We start from the raw sequence: 22,872 nt of genomic DNA, 5'->3' as shown, positions 1-22,872 counted from the left end.
ATTTCCATTAGGTAGATACAAAGGGATCCCGTTAGATCAGCTAACTGTCTTACAGATACCATGGGAGGTCAATACGTTCCGATATCTTACATATCAACATAATACTGAGAAAGCGATCAAGAATTGAAAATAGTATGAAGTTCTGGGTAAAACTCCCCTTGGCGATGATGGGACGAGGGGCTGTGCTGAAAATGGTGGTCCTGCCTAGACTGTTGCATTATTTTGGAAATATCCCATACCTGATACCAAGACGACTTTTTGCTAGGATACATAGAATATGCAGGGGATTCCTTTGGCATGGGACGTGAAACAGAGGTGCCCTTTGGAAACTACAAAACCCATACGAGAGAGGGGGTATAAAATTGCCAAACTACGAGATTTACTATATAGCAAGCCAGCTACAATATGTAGCAAAATGGCTCTCAGAAGAACCAACCTCAGAGTCTAGGCTGTTTCAACGGGAATGTACCCCATTCTTCTTAAAAGAAATGATGTGGTTGGCAAGATCGGATATGGAAGGGCGCTCAAAGATGATGAAACTAGGGTGGGAGATATGGCGTAGAGCCTGCCAGGTAATGGAGAACCCTTCCCCGTGTTCCGGAAAAGAAGGCAACTAAGGATGACGATCAGGAAGCACTGGGAACCGGTAGGAATAGCAACTATGGGAGACATATGGCAAGAGGGGAGGATAAAAGACTGAGATTTTGGAAGAAGAAACAGGGTTACATAAGGGACAATATATAACATACCATAGGGTGGTGCGGCGAATCAAAGAAACATGGTCTGAAGTAGTACTGGAAGCTCAGCCGGATGCCACCATAGACACAATATATGATATAGCAGAAGAAGGGCATGAGTTATCTAGGATATATGAGCTGATGATGTCCAAAGTGGGAAAGGAAGTGGTACAATTGAGACAGGACTGGGAGGAAGAAGTGGGGGCTCCAATGAGTGATGGGATGTGGGAGCGGGCCCAGCAGTACCATAAGAAAGTGTCGAGGAATGCAAGGTTACAACAGATACAACTATATATTACCCACAGGGCTTATATGACACCCCAGAGGATAGCCAAATTTAACACTACAGGGCGACAATCATGCCCCAAATGTGACGAAGAAAAAGCCAGAATGGTGCACATGTTTTGGGCATGTCCTGCGATGGAGAGATTCTGGGGAGAAGTAGCACATAGGCTGGTGGAAAAGGTAATCAAGATAGTGGTGGAAACAGCGTGGGCATGCCTGATAGGGAGGTTTCCCAGACCACGTAAACTCAAGCATGTCAGTAAACTAAAGGACTTGGCATACATACTTGCAAAGTGGAGAATCGCCATGGGATGGAAGGCATGCCATGGACCGAGAAGAGAAATATGGTGCAAAGACCTACAGAAACAGGCAGAAGCTGAGACAACAGTGTGGCAGGAAGCTATTAATTCTGGAGGGGAGGAAGAAGCTGAAACCCTGATAGCCTGGAAATATCTGATAGCCACGATATTTGGGCCCACGCAAGACCGGTCAAGCGATCAGGACTCCACTGAGAACACAGGAGAGGAATCCCTACTGTAAGTTCAAGAAATAGAACATGAATGGGAGTAGGCTCGAAAGGGGGGGGAGGGGAGAAGCAGTGGACATGGCATGATGTAAATTCGAAAAGTTGTTATATGCACTGCAAGTTTAGTTTGTGTTGTTGGTTGGAATAAACTAATAAAAATTGTTTAAAAAAAAATAAAAAATCGGATCGGTTGAACCGGCAGAACAATCACCTGATCCATTTGAAGACCTACACTTTAATTTGTTTAATACCCATTCTCACCTAATTTATCCATGTGAACTTGTTAGCTGAAAGTCTTATTATTCTTTAGCTTCCGAGTAGCTTTTACCTTTTCTTCTTTATCACATATTTTATTTAGTGCTTTGAAGAAGTTTTTCCTTGCCCCCTTTCCTCATTTTTCCCTGGATTTGTTGTTTATTTTTCTCAGAGTGCTTTACGGGTTTGTTTTCAGCTACCAAACTTGAGGGCTTAAATTTATTTTTCTTCCCTCTCTTTTTTGTTCTTTTCACCATAATTTTCTACGACTGCTGATGAGGTAGTGGAATCTTCTTCTAAAGATCTAAGTTAAGTTTCCTCCAAAATCTGTTCATCCGCAATCTGCGCTAACCTGACAAACTCCTCCAGCATAGATTGGGATAAGGGTGTATCATTCAACAAGGACTCAGCGATGTCTGCTGCTCTTTCCCATTTCTCCCTTTTGTCCACTTACTTTGCATTATTAAGGACTTTCAAGTCTTTAATGTCACCCCTGATACAGTCCAATTGGAGATTAAGGTTACAAAGATTTTCATTGAACTTCCAAGTTTAATAGTTGGTCGTTGTGTAATGAGGTTATTGACTTCAAAGCATACCTCACAGATGTGTTAATTACCTCCCTCAACCCCACCATTAAGGCATCACAACAACCCATTTCTTTCGACATCTATAGGAGAATGCCCGTGTGAGTTTGCACCTCACTTTCAGAAGCTCAAATACTTTTACCATCGAGTTCAACATGAAACTGAGCGCCACCAGTGGAGATTCCGAAGGGTTATCCTTCTTCTGAGCAATTGAATGCTCATCCCTCTGACCTGCAACGACCCTTCTGTTCACAGTCTCTACAGGGACATTAAAGTTGTTGGTGCCAGATTCTTAACTTTTAGATAGTTGTTGCCCATGAGAGCTTCCAAAAGAGGTGCCTCTGACTGGCCCACCCATGTCGTTGTCCATATCTCTGTTTTGAAACAAAGAGTCCTCAGAAGGTAACCACTGCATACTGGCCGGGGTGGAGAGCAAAGGTTCTACTTCCCCCAAACTATGTGCTCTTTCTTTTGTAGGAGATTAGTTATCTTCCTTTTTATGGAGGTCATCAATAGAGTGTATTCCAGGGTATTTTTAAACAAATCCCCCAAAGATTACACTGGGGGCTGGGGTGGAGACCATTCTCAAGGTCTGGTCCTCGCAAGAGAGATAATGTTTGCCGACCAATGTGTGGCCATTATGCGCTTTGACAGCATTAATGTCAATCGAAAAATCCAAAGAGATGGAAGCTCCACTATTTCCACTCTGCACTAGCCCATCCATTTCTTGGTCTCGTAAATAGTCTTTTCCGTCCTGGTTATCGAAATTAAAATATCTGTGGAGGTGGGTGTACAAGTTTCTCTCCTACAGTTAACAAAGTCTGAGCTCCGAACATGTGGTTCAAAGGGAAAAGAAAAAAAAAGAAAACATCCCTAAGCCTGCAGTCACCACAGACACCACCACCTATGCTCGCAGCTCCGCAGCCCACTGTAACTGCTCCACAGGCTAAGGGATACACCGGCCAATATGTGAATTTCCAAATGTCCAAATGTCCGCTTATTAAACAGATTGTAAATAATTCGAATTTGTGCAGTTCCTTTGTAGAGCCAGACATTGTTTTTCCCTTGTCCATTGCTTGGTCATCTGGCACTAGCATTTGTCATTATTGAAAGCGGGCTGACATAATAACTAATTACATGGACACCGATGTTCCATTTCCCGATTAGGGTAAGGTGTTGGGCGCGCGCGCACAGACACACACACACACACACACACACACACACACACACACAATCAGACAGATCATCATAAAAACAGGAGTCAAGTAAGTAGCTGGGAATGCCGAAATGTCACTTTCAAAACACAATGTGACCTAATGTGGACATTGGCACCACTCAACAAATCAATTCATAATTACTATATTTTCTTTTAAACCAAGAGCCTTATCACCATTCAATTCTATACAAAATGGGATGGCCAATGGATAAGCGAGGTTATGACAAATTAGAATTCCTTTTTTTTAAAATAATTATTGAAGATGGTTTATCACATTCCAGGTACTAGGCAGGAGGGTTTCTCCTCTCCCCTATGGAGCGTTATATCATGTTCGTGTAACACACCCTAATTGAGTTGTAAGTTAACAGGAATTACTACAAGCAATAAAACATTCATTCAATTATTGTTATAAATTGTTTCATATCTAATCAGTCAGTTTCATTTAAACACCACCACTAAAGCAATTTTATAAGCATGACTGTTCAAAGCTGAATCATTCGATACTGGAACCTTAACAATGGAATTTCTGCATCACAGAAATAACACTAGACAGAAGATCGATATTTTGTTTGAAATGACTATGGCATCCTGTGCACATATAGACAACATGAATAGTAATGCATGCAGATACATTATAGCTATAACTTAACGTGAGAATCTGCCACAATGGACTAGGAAACAAAACACCACTAACATCAAGTGACTTTGCCTTTGGCTCTTGCAGTATTGTGAGATACATGTGAGCATCATACACCACACTTTTGCTCAATCATGTGGAAGTATAACTTGCCAAATACATTCAGTAAGCCAAGCCATCCAAGATCTACTGCTGATGTTTTACTTCACAATGAGTATTAGGAAAGAAAATTGGCTATTGTAGCTGGAACATCTACCTTGAGTTGGTTGTTGAACGCATCCATTTCTGTGAGTTTGGCTGAGGTTTCCTTTTCTAAAGAGTCCAGCTGGTCTTTCATTCTTTGGCATAGTCCTGCTTTCTCAGATGTCCTCTTGTAAAATAAATCCACTCCTAGATCTGAGGGCAAAAATAGCTATGTTATTTTTGGGCCCCTGTCTATATTTTAAATCTCTTAGCAAAAACCCAGACAAAATCGAATTACAATAATAGACATTTGAAAAGTAACACATACTTGAATGATTCCTTATGATCATGTACAATTATAGCTACTGAATGCCATGCTGTGAGTCCAAGTGGGAATCAAAAAAGGTGTCTATGTTTTTCACTCCCTGCCCCCCTATGACTGGTTTGTTTCCCCCCACCCCAAATTGATAAGAAATACGAATACGCTGCCGGGCGTGATTTGTGTCCAAGCAAGAAGGATGGGAGGGTGGGGAGCTCCATCCGAGAACCCCCCCAATATCCTGATAAAATCCTGTACCATGAGCAAAACGTTGTGTTTTGTGCAAATTACTGGTAGTGGTCCACACTGTTTGAGGTATTGGCAGCTTAAGGAGAAACGTGAAAGTTGAAGGACTTGTGTCAAGGTGCTGCCATTTTGAAACAGCGAGAGTGATGTGGTGCGGCTTGTGGCTGCACTACGCACTGACTGTCTGAACCCCAGCCTTGGAAGAGAGAGATTAACTCAGGGGGCGCGAACAGCCAAGGGACACAGTGGGCAATTAAGAGTGGTGTGAGGGTTCTGGGCGGAGCATACAGCAGTCCACCGGTAGGCTTGCAGGACACGCTGCCGGAGCTGCGTTATCAGCGCCCCCTGTCCAGACCTGCGGAGCGACCTGTCACAGTACCGGGAGCCCTGCGTGGCGATTGGTAGCAGTTAGCGGACGGAGGCAAGGTTAACAGCTGGTGGTGCAAATCAGGGCGCTGAGTGGGGTATGGGTCCACTATATCAATGTGATCGCCCCAGGAGGAGCGGGAGTCCAGTGGAGTGGCTGGGTGCACTTGAAAGCCTGCAATGCTGTGAATGCCACACACCATCATGACCTGCTGATGATCATGGGTGGAATACTAGATAAAATGTTTAGAGCAAACCACACAGACATACTGCTACCTGAAGTGCTTGGAGTTGACCAATCAAAGAATTTTGGAACACTAACACACTGTGCTGCAGTCCATGCTAGGCAAAATCGGGCAGCACCAGCAAAAGAAACTGGACCAGTACGTGGGTGCCAAAAGCAGACAGTCCAAGCAAGCACTCCAAACAGTGGTGAACGCTGCAAGTGACGATGCATGAAGACATCCCATCACAATGGAATAGTTCATAGAAGCCATACAGGACTCAAGACCCTCAGTGGAAAACAAGGTACAGGCAGTTGGCCCTGAGGCGACACTGGTAACAGCAGATCTGAAAATGGTTAGTAACAGAGTCACTAAAGTCATGTCGATGACACCATGGCTGTTACAGGCAAGGGTCAATGCTCTAGCTACCGCCATTACGGTGCTAGAGGTTAGAGATGAGGACGCAGAAGGTCGCTTGAGGCATTGCAATATGAAGATAATTGGAGTGACATAGGAAGGGGAAGGAGACTGTATGGAACAGATTTTGGAAAAATGAATAGTAGACATGTTGCGCATCAAAGGGTTGTCCAAATGGATTACTATAGAGAGTTCACAGGTACCAGGAAGGAAACCCACGTGGGAGGGTTACACCTGCAAGGGCTGTAATAGCAACATTCTTGAACTTACGCGACAGAAATGTAGTCCTTCAGGATGCGAGAAGACACTCTGCGTACCTGATAGAAAGCACAAGTTTGTTGATCTTCCTGGACTTCAGGCAGGAGGAGCAGAAAAAATCGAAGCAAGTAGTTAAGAGGAGGCTGAGAGAGCTCAACTGCAACTACATGATGTTTTTCCTGTCAAAGCTGAAAGTTCTAGCAAATGGCATATCTTTCTTTTTAACACACTGCACAAGGTATGGGATTGGCTGCATGAGAGAAGTGGAGCCGTTTCTAAGAAGAGGCCTGATAATGCAGGACATACCAGGGGAAGTGGGAGAATCCCAACACCCAAGGGTACTCTCCCAATGCAGGAAAGGCAGGAAAAGTGATAGTAAGATGGAACCTTGTTTGTGGGTGAGGCAGAGAATGGAATAGGAACCAATAATATAAGAGTATGAAAGGCGAGGGGAAGTGGCTTTGCCCTACAGAGCTGGATGTCTTTGAGGTAAGGCCTCAGTGGACAAGTAGAGAGTTGGAACTGGGGGATTATACTCCTGAGATGACTGGGGCCAGTAATATTGTGCAGAAGAGCACTGGGGAGGCATAATGATGGCACTGTTAGGTATGTACCCTTAACATGCACTGGGAAGAGATTGGTAAATCATTGGCTATTTGAATTTTTGAATTATGAATCATTTATAAAGGTGCACCAAACAAACTTAATCGTGTCTGGGTGCTGATGGAACACTTAATGAAAGAAATGCTCTTGTCAGTTTGTTAATTTAATGCATCCCTAGATCTTACCACTCTGCAATTTTTAGCAGAACAGGTAGGTCTTCACTGCCTTGCGGAATGCAGTGAGCGTTTTAATCTCTCGAATAAATCCAGGGAGCTTGTTTCAAAGTCTTGGTCCATAAACACCAAATTTTCGGCCCCTTTTACTCACATAATTGGACCGTGGTACCAGAAGCAGATTCTTATCACCTGACCGAAGCTGCCGGTTTGGAATGCAGCTCCCAATTTTAACCGTAAGGTTCCTTGGAGCTGCTTTATTCAAACACTTAAAGATCAAGTAAAGAATTTGTAAATCAACTCACTGTCTCGCTGCCAACCAATGTAGGGATCTTCTTAGATGGAAATGGGGGCAGATTTTGTTACCCCAAACACCAGCCTCACTGCAGCATTTTGGTCCACTTGCAGTCTTTGCAACTGGAATGCTGGTATTCCTGACAACAGGGCATTACCATAATCCAATCGCGAGTTAACCACTGCCCCTACCACCACTGCCCTATCCTCATTCTCTATAAATGTCAAAATGTGCCTAAGGATACGCAGGATATGAAACGCTGACTGCACCTTTGTGCTAACCTGCGCTGAACTTCCCATGTTATCTTCCCACACACAGCATACATATTAGATTTTCTTGGTAAAATTCATCTGTGCGCCCAGGAAGAATGGTGACAATGCCTGCTTAATATGTTGCAGATGGTGTTTTGATGCAAATAATGCCACCTCAGTCTTACTGGCATTCAGCAGTAGCTGGTTTGCACACATCCAGGCCTGAACCTCTTGTAGACACTGTTTCACTATCTCAAAGGTCTCCTCTGATCTCTCAACTTTCAGAAACACCTGAGTATCATCCGCATATGAATGGAATTTAATGCAGTGCTTCCTCAGGATGTCCATAAGGGGTTTAACATATAAGTTAAACAATAGAGGAGAAAGAGAAGAACCCTGCGGGACGCCTCACATTAGCAAAAAGGAATCTGATCAAAAGTCTCCAAGCCGGACCCTTTGTTCCCTTCTGGTTAAGAATGACTCAAAAAGAAACAACAGGGTAAATTATGGCTCGAAGAGCCAGAGTGGCAACTGCCTTCCCAAACCGTAGGGAATTACTGGTACACAGGGAACGGTTTGCTGGGGAAAAGGTTCATCAACTTGCCGGTAAGGGCAAGACCAAACAACTAATGATATTTATATTGACCGTGGTCCTGTTCTCTTAGACACAGGGTAAAAAGCTGGTCTGATGCGGGGTGGAGGTGAGGGCAACCAGCACAAATATGTAAGAGTGCGAGAGGGGAATTCAATCTCGTATTCTTAAATCTAGGCAGCTGGCAATCAAAACTGCAAAGATTGAGGCATTGGAATAGTCATGTAACTTTATTTTAACACTAATGACTAGAGAGTTCCTTGCAAAAGGGTGGTTGTCCAAAGGGTGATTGCCATAATACCGAATAATCACTAAAAAATGCACTGTCCCACTTATTGTGGGATGGGAAAACCAAACTTTTTGGGTTTTCTCTCAATTTCATGCAGTAACCCCTATTGGTCTTGGGGGTATCATAAAGTGTTGTGGTGGAGCCACAACAGGTAAGGTCGACCGGTTTCGATGGTTCATGACTGATTACCGACCATCTTCTTCAGGACAAGATCAATCTTCATGTGCTACTGAATAGTGTCTGTCCTTTTAGTAGGGCAGCGATGACAGGCTGCAAGTAGATCCTGGAGGGGATAGCTGAGCTATCCAGGAGGTCAGCTAAGAGCCGGAAATGAGCTCTCTCTAATGGCGTACCTGAAGGAAATCAGGGCGAGCACTGAAAAGCTGCAGCCTGCTCGGTCCCAATGCCTGCTTAATATGTTGCAGATGGTGCTTTGATGCAAATAATGCCACCTCAGTCTTACTGGCATTCAGCAGTAGCTGGTTTGCACACATCCAGGCCTGAACCTCTTGTAGACACTGTTTCACTATCTCAAAGGTCTCCTCTGATCTCTCAACTTTCAGAAACACCTGAGTATCATCCGCATATGAATGGAATTTAATGCAGTGCTTCCTCAGGATGTCCATAAGGGGTTTAACATACAAGTTAAACAATAGAGGAGAAAGAGAAGAACCCTGTGGGACGCCTCACATTAGCAAAAAGGAATCTGATCAAAAGTCTCCAAGCCGGACCCTTTGTTCCCTTCTGGTTAAAAATGACTCAAACCACTTAAGTGCTTGTTTTCCGATACCCTCCCCACCACCCACAGCCGTTTTAGCAATATACCATGATCTACTGTGTCGAATGCGGCAGACAGGTCCAACATAATCAACAAAGACATGTCCCCCTGATCTGCCGTTTCCAATAGATCATCCCAAACGGCCAAAAGTGCAGTCTCCGTCCAAACCCTGGTCGGAATCCGGATTGTAGAGGATCCAATAGATTCTCCCATTCCACGTGTTCCTGCAGCTGAGATGTTACAATTTTCTCCAGGATCTTTGCCGGCCATGGTAATCCTGCCACTGGTCTGTAATTCTGGAGGACCTTGGTGTCTAAGTTAGCTTTTTTTAGCGGCGGGGTAACCACCGCTTTCTTCAAAGTCTCTGGTACTATACCTGATGTTAAGGATTTGTTCACAAACTTTGAGATAAATGGGGCAATATCCGTACCTACTCGTTTGACCACTGAAGATGGAATAAAAACGAGCACATTATTCGTGGCCTTCAAATCAGAGAGCAAAGAGCACACCCTCTCCTTTGAAACTTCCATAAATGCAAAAGGGTTCTGACCATAGTAGCACCCACAAAAAGCTGACACTTCCTTTTACACTACTTCTGAAACAACTTGAAAACAAAATGTTGGAGGTGACCTGACAAATAGACATAAGGATAACAGCACAACAGAATCAGTACCTTTGTCACAATGGAAGATGGACAAGAAATCGACTAAAAATTTAAGTGATATAGATGAAGAGAGAATTGTAAATTTAGTATGTTTTAATTGTTTTTCAAACATTTGTAATTAACTAAATGAAAATAAAAAAAATAAAAAAAAGGGTTCTGACCTACCACTATATCTAGACTAGTGGCCTCAAATCCCTCCAAATGTTCCTTAGCCAACGCTGATCGTGTCTCAATCACCTCGTCCGTTGGGCTGTTAGCTTCCATCACCTCCAGCTGTTCCCGAGGAACTATTGACGTGGCTTCAACAATCTTTTCCTGAATAAGCTGTATTTTCTTCATGAAATGATTGTTAAAGGCATCCACCAGCGATTGTGAGGTTTCTGGCCTGGCAAACGCTCACCTAGGGTAGCTAACTTCGAGATCACTGCATATAATTCGCGGGGCCTGTCAATTGCTTTCTCATTTTTTCTTGTCGTAAATTTGGCTTTAGCCTCAAAAATAGCCTTTCTATATTCCCTTTGGGTACTCTTAACCAGCACTAAATTAGTCTCTATGAGGCTTTTCCTCCATATTTTTTCCAATGATCTCAGCTGTCTTCTTTTTATGGCAAGGTCTTGCGAAAACCAGGAGCTTGTCACCTTCCTAGTTCTATTTTGTTGAAAAGGGGGCAGAATTGTCGAGGAATCGCGAGTAGTGATGGACTATATTATGAGGTAGGGGTTCTTAGGAGCGGAGAGTGATGGCTTATTGGGTTCAAGTTAGAGCCGTCATGCCTTACAGACCACTTCTTACCCTGAAGTGTCGCACCTCTTCGGCGGCAGAGTACGGGGGTTGAGGAGGATGACCTCTGTTTGAAAGGACGAACATGTTACTGTTTAAGGGATGGGGGATGGTCTGCCATCACTGTTGGGGCGTGTGCGTCCGATGTGAGGGGAGGGGGACGTTGTAACTGTTATGGTTACAGAGGAACATAAGGATGGATTGAGAGTTATGACTCTCGGGAATAGATGTGTTCATTACACACAAAATGGTGCATATGCCATGGATGCAGCGGTTAGACAATGGCAAGACGAGATAGCTGAAGGGGTTATTCTATCCAAACTGCAGAGTACAGACTGGTATGCAGGCTACAGGCAGTCTCCTCATGTGCCCTGGTGCAACCTCACTTGCACAGGCACTCATCAAAAGACAAGTCCAGCCGCCTATGTTTAGGTACAGGCCCACATATCAAGTTATAGCATTCGTGTGTTGAGCACAACAGCTCAACACAACTCAGGAGAGCACACCACCGAGGCATCTGTAGCCCCCACAAAAGCATTACAACTGCTTTTTTATGAGGCTTCCAGTACCAGAAAGATGACCGCCACGTTATCCAAGAAAGCTATGAATGAATTTCAACACAAACAGGAGGCACCAGCAAGCCTCCTGGGCCACCATAGGCCGCCTGCATTTGAAATGGGGAAAGGCAACAGAATGCACCAAAGGCTCGCACCTATGGCAGTGCGAGTCTGTCTGCCTGTCCTTGCGTGACCAGCGTTACCTGCGTTCCCAATGCTTTCCACAACCTCACTTGCTCAAAGGGAGCTTCCAAGCATGTCGGTTTTGATCAGTCTGCCACCTTCAACCAGATTATTCCCTGGAAACAAGACAATTGTATTGGAACCACACTCCTTACAGAAGGTAAGAGGGTTAAGAGCTCTCCCATGTGCCCTCCAAAGCATGTTAACATTTCTGCCTGTGGTCGTCCCACTGACCCCGCACCAACGCCTTTTCTTCCTCCGCTATTGATCAATGCATACCAGCCGAATACTCCACTGTACTCTCTGGCACCCCATCGTACCTTTGGGCCCAAGTATCAGGCTACCGATAGCGCCGTTGCGACGTACAGCCACTCCAGCACACATACTCCGCACATTGTTTCCAACTCTACTGCTATATAAATGTAGGTGCTCAATATCCTCACGCGTCACCCGTGTTCAGCACCCACGCAGCCGCAATCTCTTCCCTAACACATGGAGCCCGCACTGTCCTACTCCACCACCTCCACCCCCCACAATGTTCCTGCCAGCACTCAACATAGTCTATCAGTGAGCTACAAACCTCACGTCGCCATTATGCAGGCAACCACCACCACGCTCCCGTCTGCACACATGCTGAATAAAGCACCAGTGAACCACAATACCCTAGCTGCCCCTAAAGGTCCGCCGAGACCTCTGCCGCCGCCATATGTGCGCCCAAGGCCCCTGCCACCACCATATGTGATCTAAAGGCCCCCGCTGCCACCTGTGCACCCAAGGCCCCCGCTGCCACATGTGCACCCAAGGCCCCCGCCGCCACATGTGCACCCAAGGCCCTCGCCGCCACATGTGCGCCCAAGGCCCTCGCCGCCACATGTGCGCCCAAGGCCCTCGCCGCCACATGTGCGCCCAAGGCCCTCGCCGCCAGATGTGCGCCCAAGGCCCCTACCACCACCATATGTACGCCCAAGGCCCCTACCACCTCCATATGTATGCCCAAGGCCCCCCTGTCACTAGGAGTGCGCCCAAGACCCCTGCTGCTACCATATATGCGCCCAAGGTCCCCGCTGCCACTAGGAGTGCACCCAAGGCCCCCACTGCCACCATATGTGCGCCCAAGACCACTGCTGCCACCTTATGTGCGCCCAAGGCCCCAACCACATGGAGCCCGCACTGTCCTACTCCACCACCTCCACCCCCCACAATGTTCCTGCCAGCACTCAACATAGTCTATCAGTGAGCTACAAACCTCACGTCGCCATTATGCAGGCAACCACCACCACGCTCCCGTCTGCACACATGCTGAATAAAGCACCAGTGAACCACAATACCCTAGCTGCCCCTAAAGGTCCGCCGAGACCTCTGCCGCCGCCATATGTGCGCCCAAGGCCCCTGCCACCACCATATGTGATCTAAAGGCCCCCGCTGCCACCTGTGCACCCAAGGCCCCCGCTGCCACATGTGCACCCAAGGCCCCCGCCGCCACATGTGCACCCAAGGCCCTCGCCGCCACATGTGCGCCCAAGGCCCTCGCCGCCACATGTGCGCCCAAGGCCCTCGCCGCCAGATGTGCGCCCAAGGCCCCTACCACCACCATATGTACGCCCAAGGCCCCTACCACCTCCATATGTATGCCCAAGGCCCCCCTGTCACTAGGAGTGCGCCCAAGACCCCTGCTGCTACCATATATGCGCCCAAGGTCCCCGCTGCCACTAGGAGTGCACCCAAGGCCCCCACTGCCACCATATGTGCGCCCAAGACCACTGCTGCCACCTTATGTGCGCCCAAGGCCCCAACCACCACCATAGGTGCACCCAAGTCCCCAACCACCACCGTATGTGCGCCCAAGGCCCCAACCACCACCGTATGTGCGCCCAAGGCCCCAACCACCACCGTATGTGCGCCCAAGGCCCCAACCACCACCTTATGTGCACCCAAGGCCGTAACCGCCACCATATGTGAGCCAAGGCCCCAACCACCACCATTTGTGAGCCAAGGCCCCTGCTGCCACTGGGAGTGCGCCCAAGGCCCCCGTTACCACCATATGTGCGCCCAAGGACCCCTGCTGCTACCATATGTGCACCCAAGACCCCTGCTGCCACTATATGACCACCCAAGAACCACACTGTCACTAAGTGTGCGCCCAAGAGTCACCGATAATTACCATGCCCACATTGCATCTCCAACTATGTCACGCCTAAATCCAGACCGTACTCACTATCTCAGAGCCTGGAAAACAATACCAGGCATCCCTGGGATACTTCACACCCAGTATACTCACACAAAACTCATTACTGTGTCACCAAACTCAAGCACGCAGTTCTCCACCTAAGACTACAATCATTGCCAATGCGCCTGCAACCGCACCAAATACAGAACAGTCGGACTCCTGCACCTTCACCACCCTGGGTATGGACCCTGATTAATGCAAGCTCCGTCATTGCCCACGCACTCGACATCCATGACCTCATAACCACTACCAAAATTGACATCTTGCCCATCACAGAAACTTGGCTCAACCCATCTGCAGGGCAGGCCCAACCTTATCCATCGCCATTACCCCTGGCTACGCCATACTTAAAGAAGACAGGACAGGCAGTAAAGGAGACTGTGTTGCCTTCATCTATAAAGACTCAATCCCACTTTGATTGATCTCTACATTACCCATCCCTCACTACAAAACTATAGCCACCAAATTCAGTTGTACACCCACTGCTCCATTATACCGACCTCGGGCTCCCCTGCCACTTTTGAAGATGACCTCACCCAAGTCATTGCTGCTAATCTTAAAAAAAAAAGAAAAAAAAAAAAAGGCCCAGTTTATGGTTCTGGGAGATTTTTATCTTGGCTTTAATGACCCTGTGGATATCCACGCCTCAGCCCTGGCCAAAGCCACTACTGCACCCAACTGATCCTTGACCCAACACATTCCCAAAAGCGCATGCTAGATTGGATACTTGACCATAACTGCAACATATCAGTGGTCTCCAATGTATCTTGCCCTTGGACACTACATAACCATCACCATCCCTATGCCAAAGAAACTTAGCAAACCCTGTCCCTCTTAACTCCTACACTAGCAATCAGGACCCATAACCTAACCAGTGACCGTCTACTACCGCTGCTCATCACCGAGCTGCCAACGCACCACAACATCAACTCAATACAACTCCCTACTAACCAACGCAGTTGAATCCGTTGCTCCCCTCAAGCCATGAAAAGAAAAAAATTCCAACCACAAAAATACCTGGTTTACCATCCATCCAGCTACATACCCTGCGAGCAGAAAAACAAGCCGCTGAAGCAGCTTGGCAGAAGGAACTCAATACAACCAATAAGGCACTTTTCTCAGACCAGTCCATGAAGTATATACCAGCTATCCTCACGAACAAAGCAGCCTCATACAATAAAAGGATTGTGGGAGCATCCTCAAGCTTGCACAAACTGTTCAACATTCTCTGCGAACTAGAATCCCCCACTGCACTCCCATCAACTGTCACCTAAGATAATATCTGGTGTAGCAGCATCTAATATGTCCTGACAGGCAAAATTGCCCAATTATGATGCAAAATTAAAGCCAAATCAAATATCGACTACAGCAATGCCCCCTAACGTATCCCCTACATACACACATCTCTTTTATTTCAACCCCATCTCTGAGCCTGACCTAGCCAACACTGTGAAGGGCATCAAGCCCTCCCCAGTGCAAAGGTGATATCTGCACTACCTTGGCCAAACAATATATAGAACCTCTCATTCCACTAATTACTGCAATCATCATTGTCTCCTTCACTGCAAACACCGTCCCCCTACCCTCAAGGAATCTTGGATCATCCCCCTGCTTAAATAAAATTCACTTCATCCTGCTATACATACCAACTATTGGCCTGTTACCACTGTCCTATTCCTCCCGAAAATCTTAGACAGAGTTACCTACACGCCATTTCAGTGTCCGCCAATCTGGCTTTCACGCAGGACATGGAACAGAAACGGCCTTCCTTGACCTGAAGAATAAACTGGATGACACCTGCAATGCAGGAAAACACTCCCTCCTGCTTCTACTTGATCACTCAGTGGCATTTGATCTTGTGGACCACAAAACCTTATGCCATCATCTGACTTCCGTAGCATGCTTCTCACTGGAAGCTGCCAGCTGTGTTGCCTCCTTCCTTGACAACAGAAGATCTTGAGTTTTTGCAGGCGAGGCTGCAGCCCTGCAAACAAGGACTACATGTGGTATCCTGCAAAGGTCATGTGTTTTCCCCTACCTCTACAACATTTATACAAAGCCGCTATTTGACCACCTCGATTTACTGGGGGATCTCCTTTACGACCTACGCAGATGATACACAAATACTCATCCCCCTTACAGGAGCCTATGACCAGGACTGCATCACTGTAAATACTATTTATGAAACAATCTAAACCTGGATGGCTCTGCACAGCCTCTGTTTGAAAGACGAGAAGACAGAGCTTCTTCTAGTCGGCCCACCAGCCCGTCTCGCAAACCTTGACCCTGCATACCGAGCATAGATGGCCACAAGATCCCGGTCTCCAACTCAGTGAAAACATTGGGCATTTAACTTGGATGTCTCGCTTAGTGTGAACCGCACAATGAACAATATTACTTCTGCAACAGCCTCCACTACTAAACTCATACGAGCAAGTAGACCATTCCTTTCTGACAACCGAATTACAGTGGCCCACGCCCTTGTGGGGACTAAGTTGGATTGCTGCAATGTCTTACTCTGTGCCACCTCGGAATTATTCAAAGAAATGCGCTCCGAGCGGCACTGGACTTGAGTAAATCTGAGAATATCTCGGAAGCCAGGAGGCCACTTCCCATCCGGGAAAAATCCTTGCAATTGCCCATTGCTGCCTTACTAATAAGGCCACCTCCTACCTTGTCCAGTAGATCAAGACATATTCACCAGCCAGACCACTCAGATCTTCCTCCAGCCACCAACTCCCAACCACCAGATTTAGATGTAAACAAGCTGTTGGGCTTTAGCTCCCCAGTGGTCGTGGCCAACCTCTGGAATAATTTGCCACTTCACCTTCGATCTGAAACCTCGTACCAGCTATTCAGAAAAAATCTAAAGGAACACTTGCTCATCTAACTATAGACACCTACCAGCTGTCATAAATGTTTTGTTGTACTATATGTCTGTAATCAGTGCCTAGATGCCCAAGGACTTGGTGTGCTTCTATAAATGGAATAATGAATAAATAAATAGTTTGTTGTGATGTTGGGGGGAATAACTATGTGATTAAGAGGAGTTGGAATCATTTGTAACTGGTGAGACAGAAGGTAGACCTAGCTATCATGCAGGAACACATCTGTTTATTTTTATTTTTAACATTTATATAGCGCACAGACAGCCCAGGGGCATTGTGGCACTGTTACTTGTAGGAGACAAGTACACGTTCAAGGCATTAGATAGCATGGATGTTATACATATTATGCATAGAAGGCGTACACAATTCGCAGTATCCCTGGGGAAGGGATGGAAGTCACATCAGAAGGTGGGGGGGGGGGGTGATCAGGTGAACAAGGTGGTTTTCATGGCCTTACGGAAGGCAGTGAGTGATGTTTCGGCTCGCAGGGCAGTGGAGAGGGCGTTCCAGTGTAGGGAGGCCAGGTAGGGGAAGCTGGCACCAGAATTAAATTAACTAGGAACAGAAGGAAGGTTCCAGTGACAGTCTCTTCTTATTCTTCATATGTTACAGGGGTACTGACATGTGTGAGAGAATCAACAGACTTTATCATGAGGCAGACAATGGTGGACCCTGAGGTGAGATTTGAGAGGATACTGGAGAAGTGGATGGGGCGAGCTGTTATATTGCTGGCAACATATGCACTTAACATGGATCAGGCCGAGTTTTTCTATGGCATGAGTAACTTAATAATTGAACACAGAGATGATTGGGTATTGTGGGTAGGGGATTTGAACTGTGTCCTGAGTAATGATCTGGACACAAAGTAAGAGCGATCGTCCCCTGGAGCTAGCATCCATAACACTGGTAACAATGGAGTTGCAATGTCTGGCGAATGAAGCACAAATTAAAAAGATCCTTTTCACTTTACTCAGCAGTGCATGGCTCATTCGACTGTAGATTATGCAGTTGTAGGGGAGGAGGAAATGGTGTCAGCCATTTACAGCGCATACCATTGCTGCACGGTCAGAAATGTTGCATAGATTACAACAAATCTATGTGAATACATAGAGCGGGTGGGCGTGATGAATCCTATGGAGTCCTCATAAAAAACCTACCTGAAGTCTCCTCGCAGGTGGCCAGTGGAAGGCAGCCGCTACCTGACCCTAACCTTTGGAGTGGTATTAGCCGGGAGGATCACCTGGGAGCAGAAGGGCCCCAAGGGAGTAGGAGGACTCTGTTGGGTGAGATGCAGTATTTTTCTTCCTCAGAGGAAGAGGTGTCAGTGATGCCAGAATCTAATGGCTTGTTGCAAGAGTGAGGTTTCCTGTTCAAAATGTATTCTTCATCGGGGTTGTGAAAACTGTCATAATCGATCATTTATCAGGAGTAACCCCCCCCCATAAAGTTGCTCATATCTATAACAATAAGAACCTGTGTAGACAACATGAGAATGTTAAGTGTGGACATCACATTAACATCTTATGTTCTGATAAAGTTAACCCTCCTTTGATTCCAAACCAAGTCTCCTTTTAAAATTCCTCTTAAAAAGGTAATTAATAATGGAAGTGAAGTAAGTACATTTACAAACGATGTACAGAAAAAAAAGCTAATTTGAACATTGGGGACTTCAAATCCCTCAATGCCCAAAATACTGGGATAAGGAAGAGGGATTTGTAGGCACTAGACTGCAAGGCACAGTCTAGTGATTCTAATGACACCTGAGAGGGCCTAGTGAGTACGAAATGCTCCCTTGGGTGCAGGCCATAAGGAGTACCAGATGTAGCAGTAGGAGGAGAAGCATAGAGTGAAGTAATTATCGACACCTCCACGTTGCAGTGGCAACAGAAGTTGTAGGGAAGCAGAGACGTGGAAGACACCACTATTTGTGAACCGGATGCTACCTTTCATGAACTTGTGTGTAGCGGTCGCGCAGCGGGAAGCGTTGTTCCAGAAAGCTTTCCCCCTGATGGCCTTGAATGCAGAGGTTGCCCAGCGGGAAGTGTTAATCTGAATAGCTCTCCTCAAAGTGACTTGTGCTCTGGTGGCAGGCAAGCACAGGAGTACCCCAGGAGAAAAACTCCTCTGCCAATCGGCGCAGGCCACAGGAAACAGAGAGGAATAGCTTACCATGCAGCAGGAAGCGGAGGAAGCAGACACCACGGTGGCAGCAGAGCAAGCGGATGCGTATGCAGCACCCTGCGAGCAACCCCGGAAATCTCCGTAATCGCCCGCTGGCCATTATTGATGATATTGAATACCGAACTAACAAATAAGTTAAAGTGGCAGACTAAGAATATCTATGCATACTGATGTGCTACAAAGCAGTTAAAGTGGCAGAATAAGAAAATTGGGAACAGACAAGAAGGTTATAATTTTTGAAGTAATTGCCAAAGCCAAAAAGACCAATATTGAAATAAGGTAACAAAAACCACCATTGCCAAAGCCCTGAGAGGGTAATATTATCAATGCCAAGATAAGGCAATTAAGAAGCCAGCCAATTATTATCCATGCTGCCAAAGAGAGGAGGAGGCAATAGTTGATGAAGACAGAAAGAAGACCCAAACAAGCATTATCTAAGTCAAAGAAGAGCAAGTGTGATAAAAAGCCATCATCAGCATTTGGTTGAAGTATGGGAAAACAAAAGTGGTGATAGCATTCAGGAAGAGACGAGCATAATCTGCATTGCATGTGGCAACCACAAGGGCAGAACAAACAGCACCAATGTCTTACATGTTTTCCCAGAAGAAGTAGCCCATATTGAAGTTACTGACACTGATATTTCTGAAAGCTGAAATACTTTGTTGTGGAAGGAGAGCTGCCCTCTTCATAAAAAATATTCAGGAGAAGAAGAGCATAGCCTGCATTGCATGTGGCATAAACAGCACCAAAGTTTTTGATGTCTGTCCAGAAGAAGTATTAATTACTTTTGTAGTTGAAAGTCAAAAGTTGTTTAAAGTGAACTTTACCACACACGTACTTGTAGTGGTGTTAGGAGCTTTTAGACCAGGCAGGTTAGAGGACCAGGAAGAAGTTGAAGTACTGTGTTGTCATAAAGAAAATGTGAAGAAAAAGAAGTGGCAACTCCACTACAATATCTTGTGAAATATTGTGAAATCATCCTGAAAAAAACATTGCTGCTGCTAAAAATGAACTGTGGAAGTGTTTGCGTTTCCTAGGAAGAAGTTGTGTTGAACTCTTTGCTACAACTGGACAAAGAGTTATTATTTCTTTTGAACTGTTGGAACGTCTACATGAGAGACTTTTGGAGCAAGAAGAACCTTATCACCTGAATATTGTTGTAAAACGGACTTTCCTAATCTTGAACTGTTGATACCTGCTTTAAGTCTGCGGAAGGGAACATTACCCAGATTACAAGGAGAAACAAACTGATTTTTATTATATTTGAACTGTCATATATTCCCTATACACATTTGCTGTATGTGTAAGTGTGAGGGACAGATTCCTTTTGTTAGAGTGTTTCCTTTAATTTATTTTGATAGGCAGGGAAATCCTATCCAGGGTAGGGATAGTGAGGCGTTTATCAAAACGTTTTAAATTTAATAAAATGGCATTTTATGAAAAACCTTTACAAAGTTGTCTGCCTCACATTTCTGACCCCTTACAGTCGGTTACGATATTTATTAAAGTGAGGGCTGGGGGTAGGGGAGGTGCGGTGGGTTTTCCCCCCACATTTATTTTGGCATAGATTTGCTGTAATGGATGCAACATTTTCAGATGTGCAGTAATGGATGCGCAGTATTCACATAGATATGGGGGAAATGGCTGCTATTGCTAAAGCAGAGCTCTTGGATAGGACCTCATCTGATCATGCTCCCCTGTACCTAGAAGTGGTTAGAAAGGATCAGGCCCCCTCCCCCCGCCACCCCGATACCGATGTGGAGATTTAATAATGGTATGCTGGCGTTGTGGCATTCTGCTCTGCATCGAAAGAAGAGATCCAACAGTTTATGGAATGGAATTGGCTCAAAACAAGCTGTAGGAGCTTGGAATGAAAACACTGCTTATCAGCACTGGTAGGGGTAAGTCAAGCTTTACCCGCCTCAGTGGTTGGACTTGAGCTGAAGGTGGTGGAGTTGGAGCAAAGGGAGGGGACAGTGGCAATTGCTACAGACCTGGTAAATGAGGCCAGAACTGATCAAGGCCCGAGACAGATTGGATATGTGGCACAACAATCTGCAGCGGGTGACAAGGCCGGTAAGTTGCTGGCATGGTTGGTTAGCGGGCAGAGCGAAAAACTATATTGTGATGGGAGCAGGAATAGAAACTGCATAATAGTCACAGACCGGGAAGACATATTAGAGGATTTTCGATGTTATTATGCAGACCAATATGAGAAAAGGGACCGGCTATTCTGCAGATCTATATGCGAAAGGGACAAAATGGATTGGGTAAAAGTATAGGATGGGAGCTGAATTAACAAGGCTGTCTAATGAGCAAAGGGAATCACCATCATATCACATGATGTGGAATGGGCAACAGACAATATGGTACGGGGCAAATCGCGAGGGATTGACGGTTTGACTGTTGAGTTGATTAGGATGTATAAGAAGCTGCTTGCCCCCAAACTTAGCGTTGTGAATCTAGAAGCTCAGGAATTAGGCAGGCTCCCAAAAACTATATTGAGGCACTCCTAGTTGTGCTACCCAAAGCAGGTAGAGACAGATATGAGTGTGGGTCTTAATGACCACTCTGTGATAAATGTTGACGTGAAAAAATTGTGTAAAATATTGGCTAGTAGGTTGAGCCAGGTGATTTAAGTATTGGTCCACGCAGATCCAATGGGGTTTATTCCGGGAAGAAGCACCATGCATAATCTAAGGAGGTTTTTTGCAGTGCTGGATGTAGAAATTCAAGCCGTGGCCAGTTTGAACTCCAACAATGCTTATGATTCGATAAACTGGGACTATCAATGGATGGTTTTGGAAAAGATGGTTAGGATGGGTCAGAATGTTGTATGAGGATGATACGTCTAGGGCCAAGGTCAATAAAGTGGTTTCGGATTCATGGCAGGTACAGAGGGGAACTCGCCAGGGTTTCCACTCTTGCCTATGATTTTTGCATTAATGATTGAATCACTGGCTAGAGTGGTGCTCAAGCGATATGAGGCGATGGGCATAGCAATGGGAGGGATGAATCATTGCATTTCACTCTATGCAGATGATATATTACTATATGTAAGAGACTCGATTTAACAATTTATAGCAAATAATCAAATTGGTGAGAGATTATGGAAAGTCTGGGCTGAAATGGTTTAAGTCTACCATTTACAGAACAATTCTGGAGGCCTTGAGTGCCAGTTTCACACAATCATAGATGGAGAGGGCAGATGAGAGATTTAAATATCTTGGGAATCAAGTCAGTGCAAACTGGAAATTTCCCCTAAAATTCAACCATTTTGTAGAGCGCCACAAGGCCCTGTTTCAGATTCTGTTGATTAGCACATTTCCATTGTCCGTACTGGGACGAGTAGCTCTGCAACAAATGACAGTGCTCACGCAACTGCTATTTGTCTGCCAATGCAGGTAAAGGCGGATTGTTTTCATGCACAGAACAAGATATTAGTGAAGTTGACCTGGAAGGGGAGTAGCCAGAGGATTGCTATGGTTTCTCTACAGCAAAGGGGATATTGGCCTCCCACGTTTTAAGTTGTATTACTGGGCAGCCACATTACATGTGGTAGAGTAGTTCATTCATCCACATTGGGATTAGGATACCAAGATGATAGCAGCAATGTGCAAGCCATGTCAGTTTTTTTTAACTAGTACAGGATAGGGGGAGGGTGTTTGGGTTGCTGCCGTCCCCGTTGATTACACAAATACGGGTCTGGGGACCGGGAATGCAAATGCCATGACAAACAATGATTTCATCAGAAATGTTGTGGAAGAATGGAATACTCTGTTACTGGGAAGCAAGGTAAACATTTGGTCCGATAGGCACATAGTATGGGCGGTGGCGGAGGCGCTTGGGAGATCTGTATGTGGAAGATGGAGCCATAATGTTATCGAGATCTCAGCCTCGTGCTCCCACAGATTAAATTGAACTTTCTTGAATTTGCTTATGGCAGATTTGAGAAGGTACTAGTCGAATTTTCCTTAAAAAGCGGAGACACATGCGATTAATGGAGCACTGCGATAGCTTGCGAGTGGGGTAGGTGTATCACAGATATATGCAGAGGGTACTGCAACCAGATGAGTTGGAAATTAATGTTACTCACCGTAGTGAATAACATACTCTTAGTCCTTAGTCCCCTTTCCTACATACTGCATGAGCGTCGCT

The 22,872-nt window shown here is 45.7% G+C and overlaps 1 protein-coding gene across 7 annotated transcripts in view; it reads right to left on the bottom strand.

Annotated features, from left to right (window-relative positions):
- ITSN2 (intersectin 2) overlaps positions 1-22,872 on the bottom strand; it is a 2,589,317-nt gene that overhangs the window by 1,577,092 nt on the left and 989,353 nt on the right. For all 7 annotated transcript variants that reach the window (XM_069605851.1, XM_069605856.1, XM_069605854.1 and 4 more), the window contains one exon: positions 4,497-4,636. In XM_069605851.1, the coding sequence (XP_069461952.1) occupies positions 4,497-4,636 (140 nt within the window). The remainder of the gene's footprint in view (positions 1-4,496; positions 4,637-22,872) is intronic.

The sequence above is a fragment of the Ambystoma mexicanum genome, chromosome 4p (assembly GCF_040938575.1).
Source record: "Ambystoma mexicanum isolate Mex_15411 chromosome 4p, UKY_AmexF1_1, whole genome shotgun sequence".
NCBI classification, from domain to species: domain Eukaryota; kingdom Metazoa; phylum Chordata; class Amphibia; order Caudata; family Ambystomatidae; genus Ambystoma; species Ambystoma mexicanum.
This window is presented reverse-complemented; position numbering and strand designations above follow the sequence as displayed.